The sequence below is a fragment of the Pseudorasbora parva genome, chromosome 10 (genome assembly GCF_024679245.1).
Source record: "Pseudorasbora parva isolate DD20220531a chromosome 10, ASM2467924v1, whole genome shotgun sequence".
NCBI classification, from domain to species: domain Eukaryota; kingdom Metazoa; phylum Chordata; class Actinopteri; order Cypriniformes; family Gobionidae; genus Pseudorasbora; species Pseudorasbora parva.
In genome coordinates, this window is record NC_090181.1 from 8599311 (window position 1) to 8612724 (window position 13414).

The 13414-nt window shown below is 45.2% G+C and overlaps 1 protein-coding gene across 1 annotated transcript in view; it reads left to right on the forward strand.

The window, feature by feature from the left end:
- Window positions 1–2726: 2726 nt before the first annotated feature.
- Window positions 2727–13414, forward strand: part of pgfb (placental growth factor b) — a 92702-nt gene continuing 82014 nt past the window's right edge. The window contains exons 1-3 of the mRNA XM_067454779.1: window positions 2727–3202; window positions 3548–3842; window positions 6636–6870. Coding sequence (XP_067310880.1) covers window positions 2727–3202; window positions 3548–3842; window positions 6636–6870 — 1006 coding nt within the window. The remainder of the gene's footprint in view (window positions 3203–3547; window positions 3843–6635; window positions 6871–13414) is intronic.

Here is a 13414-nt window from a genome sequence, read left to right on the forward strand (position 1 = left end):
CCGAACTGCCCGCCCTAAAAAAATTGTGGGCGGGGCTAAGTTCAGCTGGCATCCAGGCTAGCTAAATATGATCAGATATGCACAAAATATGCACAAAAATCATCTAACAAGGCTTAACATTTGGCATGCAGTTGCAAAGTTACTTAAATTTAGTAGTTTATATTTAGTAGCCTGTCGAAATGAAGTGTTACCAAAATTGACCATACACAAATACTCTTGGAATGTGTCTGAGACAGAGTTTGGCCGTGCCGCTTCAACCTAATCTGAGACATGTACATTTGCTGTAAATCTCACTATCACTGTAAAACCTCCACAATTAGTCAATTAACTAATTGAACAGGCGAGACCATCGATTTAGACCACACCACTCTTTTAAGTACACACTTCCTCCTGCATAGCCAGGAGGGACATTCGTCAGGCAGTTCTCATATTATCTCGGTGCCAAAAAGGCAGACAGACCCCAGGTGCTGGGAGTAGGGCAATTCATTCTGTTCTCCTTCCAATCATACTCTATGACAGCTCCCCTGGGAGATTTGCCATCTTATCAGCCTGTTGTTAGGGTGGGCTCTGATGGTGAACCAAATAATATGAGTGAGAGTGCTTCTTTCAGTAATGCCCACCTCCAGCACTTAGAGGATTACATTACGAGAAATAATGAGTTGAACACAGATCTCAAGCTTAAATGTCATCACATTTACATTAAATGCTCTTCTTCCAATAACACAATGGAGCCGAGGTTGTAAAAAGAGATATTTTCAACATAAACAGAGCATCTGCAAAGAAAATGTGTTTTGCACTTTGCTTTCCCCCAAAGGCTCATAATTAGCAAAAAGCATGCAGCATGATATGGGTTGTAAACATGACAACCATTCATCTATTATTGATTATTTCATTGTGTTTATCTTGCAATTATAAAATAAGATATTTGTTTTTGTAAAGTGTATTGTCAGACTGCATAATGAGAGTACTTATTATTTGGATTTGATGGGTTTTGAGTCGACATGAAATCCTATTTATTTCTGAATGCAAATTCCTGATACTATTGTGCAAGATTTATCAGTGCATGTTATCCCATTTTATAATTAGTTAAAAACGAGATACAGCAACTGCTCTTTGCCATCGCAGGTATTAGATCAGCAGCAAAAGTGTAAATGTCCGTCTGTCTGGGCCCACGAAACCATTCTTGCTCAGAGTCAGCACAGCGAGTAACAGCGTATATACATATCATACATTTTAGGAGAAGTGCTGACTGATAAAATTAGCTTCTTCATCATCTTGCCCGGCACTGCAGTGCAATGGATCACGTGCTCTCCGCTGACTTCACTCCTATTGGTTGTCGCTCCCAAAGTTGCTCTTAATTTCCATAAAGTTGAACATATCTCAAATTTGTCACTTCACTGGACACGGTTTGCCCATATGGTCGCTGTCGCTTGTGCTGCTGGAAATCGCCCACTCTCCATTTAAATCAATTGGGATTGTGTCGCTTTTTCGCTGCGTGGTGCTTGTGGTGTGAATGGGCCTAACGTCGCTGGTAGTGTGAACTAAGTGTGCGCTGCAGTTTTGCCGTCTACCGCTTTAAATGCTCAGGCTCTTTCAAGCAGGATGGATTCTGAAATTAGTATTCCAAAGATACCCGGATGGTCTACTTCCGTATACTATTTGCAGATCCGTGCACACTCTGATGGTTAATATTGCCCCCATTGTGAGTTGGATGAGGATTCGCTCAGAGCTACAAAAATCTAAAAAAGTTAAACAGAGAGGTTTAGATAAAGTAGTTTTAGTTTGCCATCTAACCTGGCAAAAAGATCATTATTTATTGTTCTCCACATTTAATTACATCTGGAACAGCACTGAGAACTTTTGTAATGATAAGTTTGATCATTAAGTTTTAAACATGAGAGCCTCCACATGAAAGACCCATGTCTGGCAGATCAACGTGCTACTTCAGTTCTTCCCGATACGGTAGGAAATTAAATTAAATTGAATGTGGAGGGTATTTACAGTGACAATATGATTGACAGGGCAGTTTAACCAGTGACAGGATGCACATAATGGAAAAACATAAAGGAAAAACATAAGAGAAAACATTTTTCCCCACCTGAAATCCGAGTAGAGCTTTGAACTGAATATCTAGTCTCAGCCTCAGACACATCTGATGCATATGGCACACAACATTTTCAAAGTTGTCATCTGATTGGTTGAAATCTCCTGGATTTCCGGGAGACGTGAGACATGTTCTTCAATTGTCCACCTGGAAACAAAGCCGTTGCGATGCCAGTCCCCATATGGAAGAAGAAATCCGTAATGTTTATGTGGCAAGGGGGGCGTGGTTCAGTCTGCAGCGGGAGAGAGAGCCGCGGGACGAGCGGTAAGTGAGTGGGTTGGACGCAGATTAATAACACCTGTCTCTTGTTCCAGTAATGAGCGCGGAGAGGGTATAAAACCTCGGTGGAACCAGAGACCAGGGAGAGAGAGAGACGGACGGTTGATGCACAAACCCCAGAGACTGAGTAACCGGAACCCGGAAGTGCCGACCCGGAAGTGATCGTTGTGACATTGAGAAAGAGAAACTATACACCACTGAGTGTGTTTTTGACAGTAAATGAGAATAAATAAAGAAAGCATCAACCGTCTAGCCGACCCCCGTGTCCTCTTCCTTCCTCCTATTAACGAACTTTGCTACACTGGTGCCGAAACCCGGGAGGAAGTAGGACAGCGCCGCCGCCATGCAGACGCCCTCCGCCTCGCCATTTGCGGACATTATCACATCCCTCGCGGTCCTCCATCAGGACCAACATCAAGCCATGCTGGACCTTCGGGCAGACCAGGAGCGCCGCTTCGAGGCCATTGTCCGAGGCCAGCAAGAGGACCGCGAGAAGTTCCGGAGCTGGATCGACCGGGAGGTTCGCACCGAAGCCGCCGGGCTCGCCAGCGCACCGGTCCACGTGCCCCTGCACAAAATGGGGCCACAGGATGACCCGGAGGCATTTATTGACCTCTTCCAAAAGGCCGCGGAGGCCTGCGGGTGGCCCCGGGCACAGTGGCCGGTGCGCCTGATACCACTACTGACAGGAGAGGCCCAGGCGGCTGCACAACAGCTACCGGTGGCGAACCTCCTGGAGTACGATGACCTAAAGAAGGCCATCCTCCAGCGGGTCGGCCGCTCCCCGGAGCAACACCGACAGAGGTTCCGCTCCCTGGAGTGGGGGGAGGCCGGCCGACCCTTCGCGATGGCCCAACAGCTCCGGGACTCATGCCGCAGATGGCTCCTGGCCGGCGGAAGCGACGTGGACCACATCGTCGATCTGGTGGTACTGGAGCAGTTCATCGCTCGGCTCCCAAGGAAAACTGCCGAGTGGGTCCAGTGCCACCGGCCCACGTCGCTGGAGACGGCCATCCACCTGGCGGAGGACCACCTGGTGGCGTGCCCGGGGGTCGGCGCACCCCTTTTAACCTCTCGCTCTCTCTCTCCCCCCTCTGTGTCTCCCTCTCCTCCTATCCCTCTCCCTAGGTCCCGCCCTCCGGGCCCTCCTCGGATTCCCCCCAGAGGCCGGGGTGGGATGGGCCCTGGACCGCTCGGGAGTTCGCGGGCTCCGCCCAGGGGGGCGGGGCTGCTGGGGATGGGGGGTGATAATGGCTCTGGGTCCACGCCCTCCCCGCGCTCATTGTCCAACCCACTCCCCGCCGCAGGGGCGGCGGGTAGGCCTGGGCTGGCCTGCTGGCGGTGCGGTGATCCGGATCATTTTGTGGACCGATGTCCGATGATGGACATCGGGACAATGATCCGGATCCCGGACGTCCAGCGGACCACCCCCGATCAAGCAGGAGAGTACCAAATTCCTGTAAGTATCAAGGGGGGTACATATCAGGCCTTGGTGGATTCAGGATGTAACCAAACCTCGATCCATCAAAGCCTGATGCAGCCTGGGGCATTGGATACAAGCCGGATGGTTAAGGTGCGGTGTGTGCACGGGGATGTGGTGGAATATCCGGTTGTCCCAGTCACGATACAATTTCGGGGGCAAAAGCATAGTATAGAGGTGGCGGTTAGTCCACACCTCCGGCATCCGCTAATTCTGGGGACGAATTGGCCCGCCTTTACGGCTCTATTGGGATCGTTGTGTGCGGATGCCACTTGGGGGAAAAAGGCAAGGAAGGGGGCGGTGCGAGTATAGCTTGGGGAGACTGAACCGGGACCCTCGGAGACAACTCCAGAGGAACCGAGCGGGGTTGAGAGACTAATTCTCTCGGACCGCGATGACTTTCCTCTGGAGCAGTCCCAGGATGAAACCCTTAAGAACGCTTTCCAGCAGGTCCGATCGATCGACGGACAGTCTCTCCAACCTGCCTTGCCTGTCTCCTATCCTTATTTTGCCATAATAAAGGATCGGTTGTATCGAGTGACCCAAGACACTCAGACAAAGGTAGATACAACCCAGTTGTTAGTACCAAAGAGCCGCCGGGAAATGCTTTTCCAGGCGGCTCACTCTAACCCGATGGCGGGCCACCTGGGACAGGCGGCCATGCTGAATCGTTTAATGACCCGATTTTTTTGGCCAGGCATTCATGACAATGTGCGCAGGTGGTGCGCGTCTTGTCCTGAATGTCAGTTGGTGAACCCACTGGCCGCCCCAAAAGCGCCATTGCGCCCCCTTCCATTAATGCAGGTCCCCTTCGAGAGAATTGCGATGGACCTCATCGGGCCATTAGAGCGATCCGCACGCGGACATCGTTTTGCGTTAGTTATCGTGGACTACGCAACACGATATCCGGAAGCAGTGGCTCTCCGCAACATCTCTGCGAAGAGTGTTGCGGACGCACTGTTTCGTTTAATCTCCCGGGTGGGGATTCCGAAGGAAATCCTCACTGATCAAGGCACGGCGTTTATGTCACGCACGTTAAGCGAATTGTACGGATTATTGGGCATTAAATCCATTCGAACAAGCGTCTATCACCCACAAACAGACGGCTTGGTCGAACGATTTAATCGCACTCTTAAATCCATGATCCGTAAATTCGTACAGGAAGACGCCAAAAATTGGGATCGGTGGTTAGAACCCCTCTTATTTGCTGTGCGGGAGGTCCCGCAAGCCTCCACGGGGTTTTCCCCCTTCGAGCTTCTCTACGGACGGCAGCCCCGGGGGGTGCTGGACGTCCTGCGAGAAACTTGGGAGGAGGGGCCTTCTTTGGCCAAGAACGAAATTCAGTATGTGCTGGACTTGCGAACAAAACTCCACACCTTGGGGCGGCTATCGAGGGAGAATTTGTTGCAAGCCCAGGACCGCCAGAGCCGGTCATATAACAGGGGTACAAAACTACGCAAATTCACACCGGGAGAGAAAGTGCTCGTTCTACTCCCTACGTCGAGCTCTAAATTAATGTCAAAGTGGCAGGGGCCGTTTGAGGTCGCACGACAGGTAGGAGAGCTCGATTATGAAGTGATACGATCCGATAGGAACGGGGCACGTCAAATATACCACCTCAACCTGCTAAAAAAATGGAATGAGGTGGAATCAGTGTTGTTGGCAACGGTGATCGGGGGAGAGGATGATCTCGGGCCAGAGGCGAGTATTAAAACACAATCAGTCGCGCTGGCCCCTGGGGGAGATCACCTCTCACCGTTCCAACTCACTGATTTATCAAAATTACAGGCGGAGTTCGCGGACGTGTTCTCGCCCCTACCGGGACGTACCGATTTGATTCAGCACCATATCGAGACCTAGCCGGGCGTGGTAGTTCGCAGCCGGCCGTATCGTCTGCCTGAACACAAGAAAAAGGTAGTTCAGGAGGAATTAGGCGCAATGCTCGACATGGGAGTAATCGAGGAGTCCAACAGTGACTGGGCGAGCCCGATAGTCTTGGTCCCCAAGACAGACGGCTCGGTCAGGTTCTGTGTGGACTACCGCAAGGTGAACGCTGTGTCGAAATTCGACGCGTATCCAATGCCGCGGGTTGACGAGTTGCTTGATCGGTTGGGCACGGCTCGATTTTATTCGACACTGGACTTAACAAAGGGCTATTGGCAGATCCCCTTGTCTCCATTGTCCAAAGAAAAGACAGCTTTCACCACGCCGTTTGGATTGCACCAATTTGTCACGCTTCCTTTCGGGTTGTTCGGGGCGCCCGCTACCTTTCAGCGCCTCATGGACAGGATTTTGCGTCCCCATGCCGCCTATGCTGCTGCCTATCTGGATGATATCGTGATTTACAGTCACGATTGGCAGCGGCATATGCAGCATGTCAGGGCGGTCTTGAGGTCGCTGAGGGGAGCGGGGCTTACGGCCAACCCGAAGAAGTGTGCGATTGGGCGGGTGGAAGTAAGGTATCTGGGCTTCCACTTGGGTCATGGACAGGTGCGTCCCCAAATTGATAAGACCGCAGCAATTGCAACCTGTCCGAGACCCAAGACCAAAAAGGAGGTTAGGCAGTTCTTGGGGCTGGCGGGATATTATAGACGGTTCATACCAAATTATTCGGACCTCACCAGCCCTTTGACTGACCTGACTAGAAAGGGGCTACCAGATACGGTCCAGTGGACGGAGCCGTGTCAACAGGCTTTTACCCGAGTGAAGGCTGCTCTATGTGGCGGGCCGCTTTTACACTCCCCTGACTTTTCTCTCCCTTTCTTGTTGCAGACTGACGCGTCGGACAGGGGGCTGGGCGCAGTCCTGGCCCAGGAGGTGGAGGGGGGAGAGCGGCCGGTGCTGTACATTAGCCGTAAGCTCTCCAAGAGGGAAGCTAAGTACAGCACCATAGAGAAGGAGTGTCTGGCCATCAGGTGGGCCGTTCTCACCCTCCGCTACTACCTCCTGGGGCGGGAGTTCACAGCTGCCGGCCGGACGGCTCCCCGGCCTGAGTCGGGCGGTGGGGGTATGTGGCAAGGGGGGCGTGGTTCAGCGAGGTCTGCAGCGGGAGAGAGAGCCGCGGGACGAGCGGTAAGTGAGTGGGTTTGACGCAGATTAATAACACCTGTCTCTTGTTCCAGTAATGAGCGCGGAGAGGGTATAAAACCTCGGTGGAACCAGAGACCAGGGAGAGAGAGAGACGGACGGTTGATGCACAAACCCCAGAGACTGAGTAACCGGAACCCGGAAGTGCCGACCCGGAAGTGATCGTTGTGACATTGAGAAAGAGAAACTATACACCACTGAGTGTGTTTTTGACAGTAAATGAGAATAAATAAAGAAAGCATCAACCGTCTAGCCGACCTCCGTGTCCTCTTCCTTCCTCCTATTAACGAACTTTGCTACAGTTTACAACTGTGAAAATAAGCGATTATCAGAATAATGCTTGATTTTCAAAAGTAGGTCTGTGTAAAGTTCACAACACCATTATAGCAGCAAACTCACATGACCTGCCGATTTGCATGCCGGTCTGTTATTGTGGGGACATCGATTTAAAATTTTCATGGCCCTGTCAACAATTTCACGGCCCTGTCACTGAACAGATTGTGATTGGTTGATTTACACGTCAGTCAAACGTCCTCCTGGCCGGAACTTGTCCAGTGAAAGCTGATATCGAGTTGAGACCTTCCCTGCGTCCCAGTTCGCATTCTATCCATACTAAATAGTATTCAAAAATAGAATTAGTATGTCCCAAATCATAGTATGTTGAAAAAAGATACCCGGATGGTTTACTATTTCCGGTCCGAATTCGAAGTATGGATCGATGGGCACTCTAACGGCTGATATTGCCCACAACCCACTGCGAGGTGGACGGGGATTCGATTAGAACTACAAACGCGGATAAAAAGCATTAAAAACCTGACAAAAATATATTTATTCAGTGTTATCCACATTATATTTCACCTGCAGCAGCATTGTGAACTTTTGTAATGACACGTTTGGCCATTAACTTTTAAATGCATGATTATATTTCTACTGCAAACACATGAGGAGAGTCTCTGCATTAAAGACCCACACATGGCAGATCAACGTGCGGCTACATTTCTCTCCGATACGGTAGGAGATCAATCTGAATGTGGAGGATTTGAACTGTGACGAATCTGACGATGATTGACAGGGCAGTTAAACAGTGACGGGATGCACGTAACGACAGAGTCCGTCAAAGATGGCGAAGTAGTATGTCCCGAAGCTTGCATACTTTTCTGCTACACATTCAAAAGTATATACCTTTTCTTCACAAAAAGAGTACATACTTTTAGGACGTAGTATAAGTAGGCGAATTGGGACGCAGCACTTCTGTCGTCAGTCTGGTCTGGCTATACTGTATATCCAACCCGATCTCAAAGGAATACGTGTCAATTTTTTGAGGTGGTGACTTTGTTTGAATTCAGACAATGTAAATCGTATAAAAAAACATGTATTTAGAAGAAAAAGCTGACTAGGCAGATTGGGTAACAATTTAGTAAGGAGGAGAATACATTTTCCCTATTAACTGCAACTTTTGCCTCAATAAACGCCTAATTTACTGCTTATTAATAGTTAGTAAGGTAGTTTTTGTAGCATTTAAGTTTAGGAATTGGGTCGGATTAAGGGATGTAGAATAAGGTCATGCAGAATAAGGCATTAATATGTAATTTATAAGTACTAATAATCAGCCAATAATACTAATAATATGCAAGCTAATATGCAACTTAATATTGAAAATTGGACCCTAACATAAAATGTTTCCACAGATTATATATGAATGGGATTGTACAAATCCATACAAATTAGTCACCATTTTGTGACATAGGTACGAAATAGTTATAAATTGCCATGCAGTTTGTATTGGTACATCAATAGAATGCTCAGGATTCAAAATGTTATTGACAGTGATGTCATTGTAATATTAGGATAATGAATTGTGATTTTGAACGGTAATTTGTGGTTTGTTTTGTCTTTCTTAGCATATACCATATTTATCCAATTATAGTTGTGTTGACTGCAGTTGAATGCAAACAAATGTGTTTTTGTGGTTCTTAATTTCATTTTAATCCTTATGACTTGTGCAATGTTCTCTAAATAAATAATAGCCATTTAATAACACAGTCAGCAGGGTATTCTCTGTTTATTCTGCATCAGTAGAGGACACATTGCACCCTTGGCGGACTCTCTTCATGCCCTTGGTCATATATGCCTGGACTTGAATGACCCCTTGAGACTGCTCTGCCTATTTTGATCAGTATCTCTAGATTCACTTGTATGCCATTTGCTCAGCAGTGCTTTCGTGTCTGTTCCATCAAGCAGAAGGGAAGGATTGAAAAGAGAGAGAGAAAGAAAGAGACTGTCCTCACATAGCCTGAAAGGGTGCAAGTGGAGTGTGATTATGTTGGGGTTGCTGGATGAGATTTTGAACCCTATAAAGACTACAGCATCATATTTGATGCCTGAATTTCTAAGGCCTCTAAATCAGTTTTTATAATTCATCAACGTAACAATGGCGTTTTGGTGGCCTGAAAATGCTAACTTTTGAAGACGCTTTTCAAAAGTGCAAGTTTTTTAAATTGATACTGTTATCGTATCTGTGTAAACTACAAAAACACACCTTTGTGAAAACGGTGAAGTCCTGCCCATGGGCATTACATGTTCAGTCTATAGGCGTGTTGTGTTTCTTTACAAAGTGATATCGCCAACTACTGGCCTGGCAGCATAATGTAGCATTTATAGTCATTTTCGAGGATCCGTGCCCGTTTTGACAACGTTGTTGTCTATATGTTTCTAAGCATTTAAATATCATCTGACATTGTATATGTTCCCTGTGTCATTTCTAGACATGTTCTGTTCAAACTGTACTCCAAAAAAAAAAAACACTCGTCGTTTTTCAAGCACCTTATTACAACCTATATTTACGTTTTAAAGTTATGCAACCTCTGGCATAAAAATAATGACAGCGTCGTGTTACGTCTGACGTCATGAAATAACGTATGACTGTTGTTACCATTCAAAATGCGTATATATATATATTATATATATACATATATATATATATATATATATATATATTTTTATTTTATTTACAACTACACCCGTCCCTAAACCTACCCAGTGATTTATAGTGCATACACACTTTATGAGCACGTGTTCCCTGAGATCGAACTCATGATCGCATGGTCACATGTTGTTGAATATAGCAATGCTTTACCAATTAAACTAGGCAAAACCTGAAATATCACGCAGATAAAAGGGAAACATGCTTTAAAATGAAATACGAGCACAACTTTAGTAAACACTCCTATGGGTCGCATTTCAAGGAACTGAAAATCGACCTTATAGGTGTATTGGTTGTAGGACATGTTGTACATGTTCCTGGTTGTGATGGGCGATTTCGAAACATTGCTTCATGAAGCTTCCAAACCTTTCTGAATCTTTTGTTTCAAATCAATGGTTCAGGTGATTTGAGTAAACAAGGCTTTGTTACATCATAACTGTTTCGAACCATTTTGAAATTCCACTGGTTCACCACTGGTGGGCATTGATCTCTGTGAATGCGGATTCAATGTGAACAAGTGTCTATGGGTTTTATCTGATTTCTGATTATTCCTGATCTCTTTGTGTTATACATTTGTAGACATTTTAATGAGACATTTGGAATGATAGTTATCAATATTGGTCTGTTTAGCTGAGCCATCTATGCATAGAACAAACTAAATAAACCCTGGAAATTGCTAAAATAACACATATACAGACACTTAAAGATGAAATAATATTTAATCTTATTAGATGATAATTGCATTAGATAGATTATACATTCAATTAACATATGTGGTGGGTTTGTAAAAGTTGTTTTTCATGCATTTACACCGTTATGACCAGCAGGAGTCACCAGTGTGTGGCGTTTCGAACGCTTCAAAACAGTGAATCAATTTGCAAAGCAAATGGTTCAATTGATTCAAGGTTTTGAAAAGCTTTGTTTCTCCCATCACTAATTCCTGGTGTCATATTTATCCTTCTTTGTAGTTTTCACGAAAGCCCTGGAGCTGTCAAAAGTCTATTGGTGAGAAATAAATGGGAATTTCTAAGTCCAGGTAACACGAAGAATGTCATACTGACATTAACAATACAAAACAGGTTGTAAATTGGTGAAATAACACTTTAAAGTGCCCCTTTTAGACTATTTAGAAGTTTCCTTATTTTGTTTTTGAGGTCTCCAACAACATGTTTACATGCATCAAATGTCAAAAAAGAGTTTAAAGGGTTAGTTCACCCAAGAATGAAAATTATTTTATTAATTACTCACCCTCATGTCGATGGACACCCGTAACACCTTCGTTCATCTTTGGAACACAAATGAAGATATTTTTGTTGAAAGCTGATGGCTGAGAAAGGCTTCAGAAAGGCCTCCATTGGCATTCAGTACATTCCCACTGACCCACTCACAAGACCCATAAAGGCACTAAAGACGACATTACAAAGTCCATCTCACTACAGTGGCTGTACAATAATTTTACAATGCGACGAAAATAGTTATTGAGCGCACAAAAATCAAAATAACAACTTTATCCACCAAGTAAAATTATTGTACAGCCACTGTAGTGAGATGGACTTTGTAATGTCGTCTTTAGTGCCTTTATGGGTCTTGTGAGTGGGTCAGTGGGAATGTACTGAATGCCAATGGAAGCCTTTCTGAAGCCTTTCTCAGCCATCAGCTTTCAACAAAAATATCTTCATTTGTGTTCCAAAGATGAACGAAGGTGTTACGGGTGTCCATCGACATGAGGGTGAGTAATTAATGAAATAATTTTTGGGTGAACTAACCCTTTAATTTTCTCATAATGACTCAACGGATTAATCCGTTTCTAAATCCCTCCTTTCCACGAACCTACTCTGCACAGATTGGTCAGATGGCATAGTCTGTTGATTGGTCTTCCGCATATAGCGCGTATTTCGAAAACACCCACTGCCATAACTGAACGTCAGCTCCCTTCAAGAGGTGTCCTGATCCTTAAGCTCAGCGATAGTACACACTGTAAAGACAATGATGACGTTGATTTTACATCAATCCCAGCACGAGTCTGAGTCGATGATGAAACAATGGAAGAATTCCTTTATATCAGGACATTTCTCAGTGATGCTACTCAGTTTAAGGTACAACTGTAATTCCTCACTCATTAGCAAGTGTGCATCCATCAACAAACCGGTGTGTGTGTGTGTGTGTGTGTGTGTGTGTGTGTGTGTGTGTGTGTGTGTGTGATTGTGGTGCACATGTGGGAACTGTATCAGCAACAGTATCAGCAACAGCTCAGCTGATAGATCATGATTGGTCGATAGGTGGAGGGCGGAGCTTCAGGCCAAAACACAACATGACAACATCAACATCAGTTGAGGGCTGCAACAACAACTTTAAAATGACAAAACATAAAAAAACAAAGAATATGTCTCAAACATATTCTCAATACGCAATTTCAACATCTTCGAAATCAATATTTTGATCTCTTTGAAGAGGGGGACTGCCATGTTAGTCTTGGACTAAATCGGCCACCGTAGGAGTTAAAACGAAATCAGAATGGAGAGGAACAGAAACTATTATTCATTGGATGGTCATATACCTTTACACCACTGGATGGGGGAAAATATCACACAGTGTAGCTTTAATATTTATACTATATGGGGTATAAAACCAGAACTGCCTTATTCAGCAACTATTAAGCTTTGCACTTTGTTTCATGTGACTGAGAGCAACAATCTGACTTGATGCTCACAAAATTATGCATGTTCATTGGACAAAACCCATCAAATTAACCATCTGCTTCCTGGCAGTCCATTTTCCCTCAGTGTAATTGCAGAAGAAAGACATTAACTGCCATTGCTATGGAAAGTGCTTGTATACGTTTTTAAAACAACCTACTCCATCTTCTATTGTGACATCTGTCCAATTTTTACCCACTATATTGTATAATACATCCAGCCGGCACTGGCATTAATATATAACGGATAATGAAAAGCTTACAATGAGCCCGTAGGATGCACAAGAGGTTTTCTGTTCATTGCTTTTCCAGCATTTTATTTTCACCAGACCTGAGATTCCGGTTGATCTATACTTGCTGTTAATGTCTTCAGGGTTTATAAATTCCGATGCTAATCAATGCACCTTCTTGGCTTGATGACAGACTGGTTAATCTAATATTGAACCCTGCATTCTCCTGGCTTTATTCTACAATTATGCCAATAGATTTTTATCCTTCCATCTCATTCGCTTATCTCCTCGTGTCACTTTTTTTTTTTTTTTTTTCTTGGCTCCAACCATTCTTGCTGGCTTTTTGATTATTTTAAATAAAATAAATACTGTTCATGTATTATTTTTTTCTTCTGGAGCTCATGTTCATGTATGAAATGAAACGATGCCATTCTTCACAGTGTGACTTGAATGAAGACTGATCTCGGTGGACCCTTACACTATTCACAACCCCATCTCTGCCACCCTTATTGATCGTTTCTTCCCACAAGCAATGCCTGTCTCAGCGCAACACACA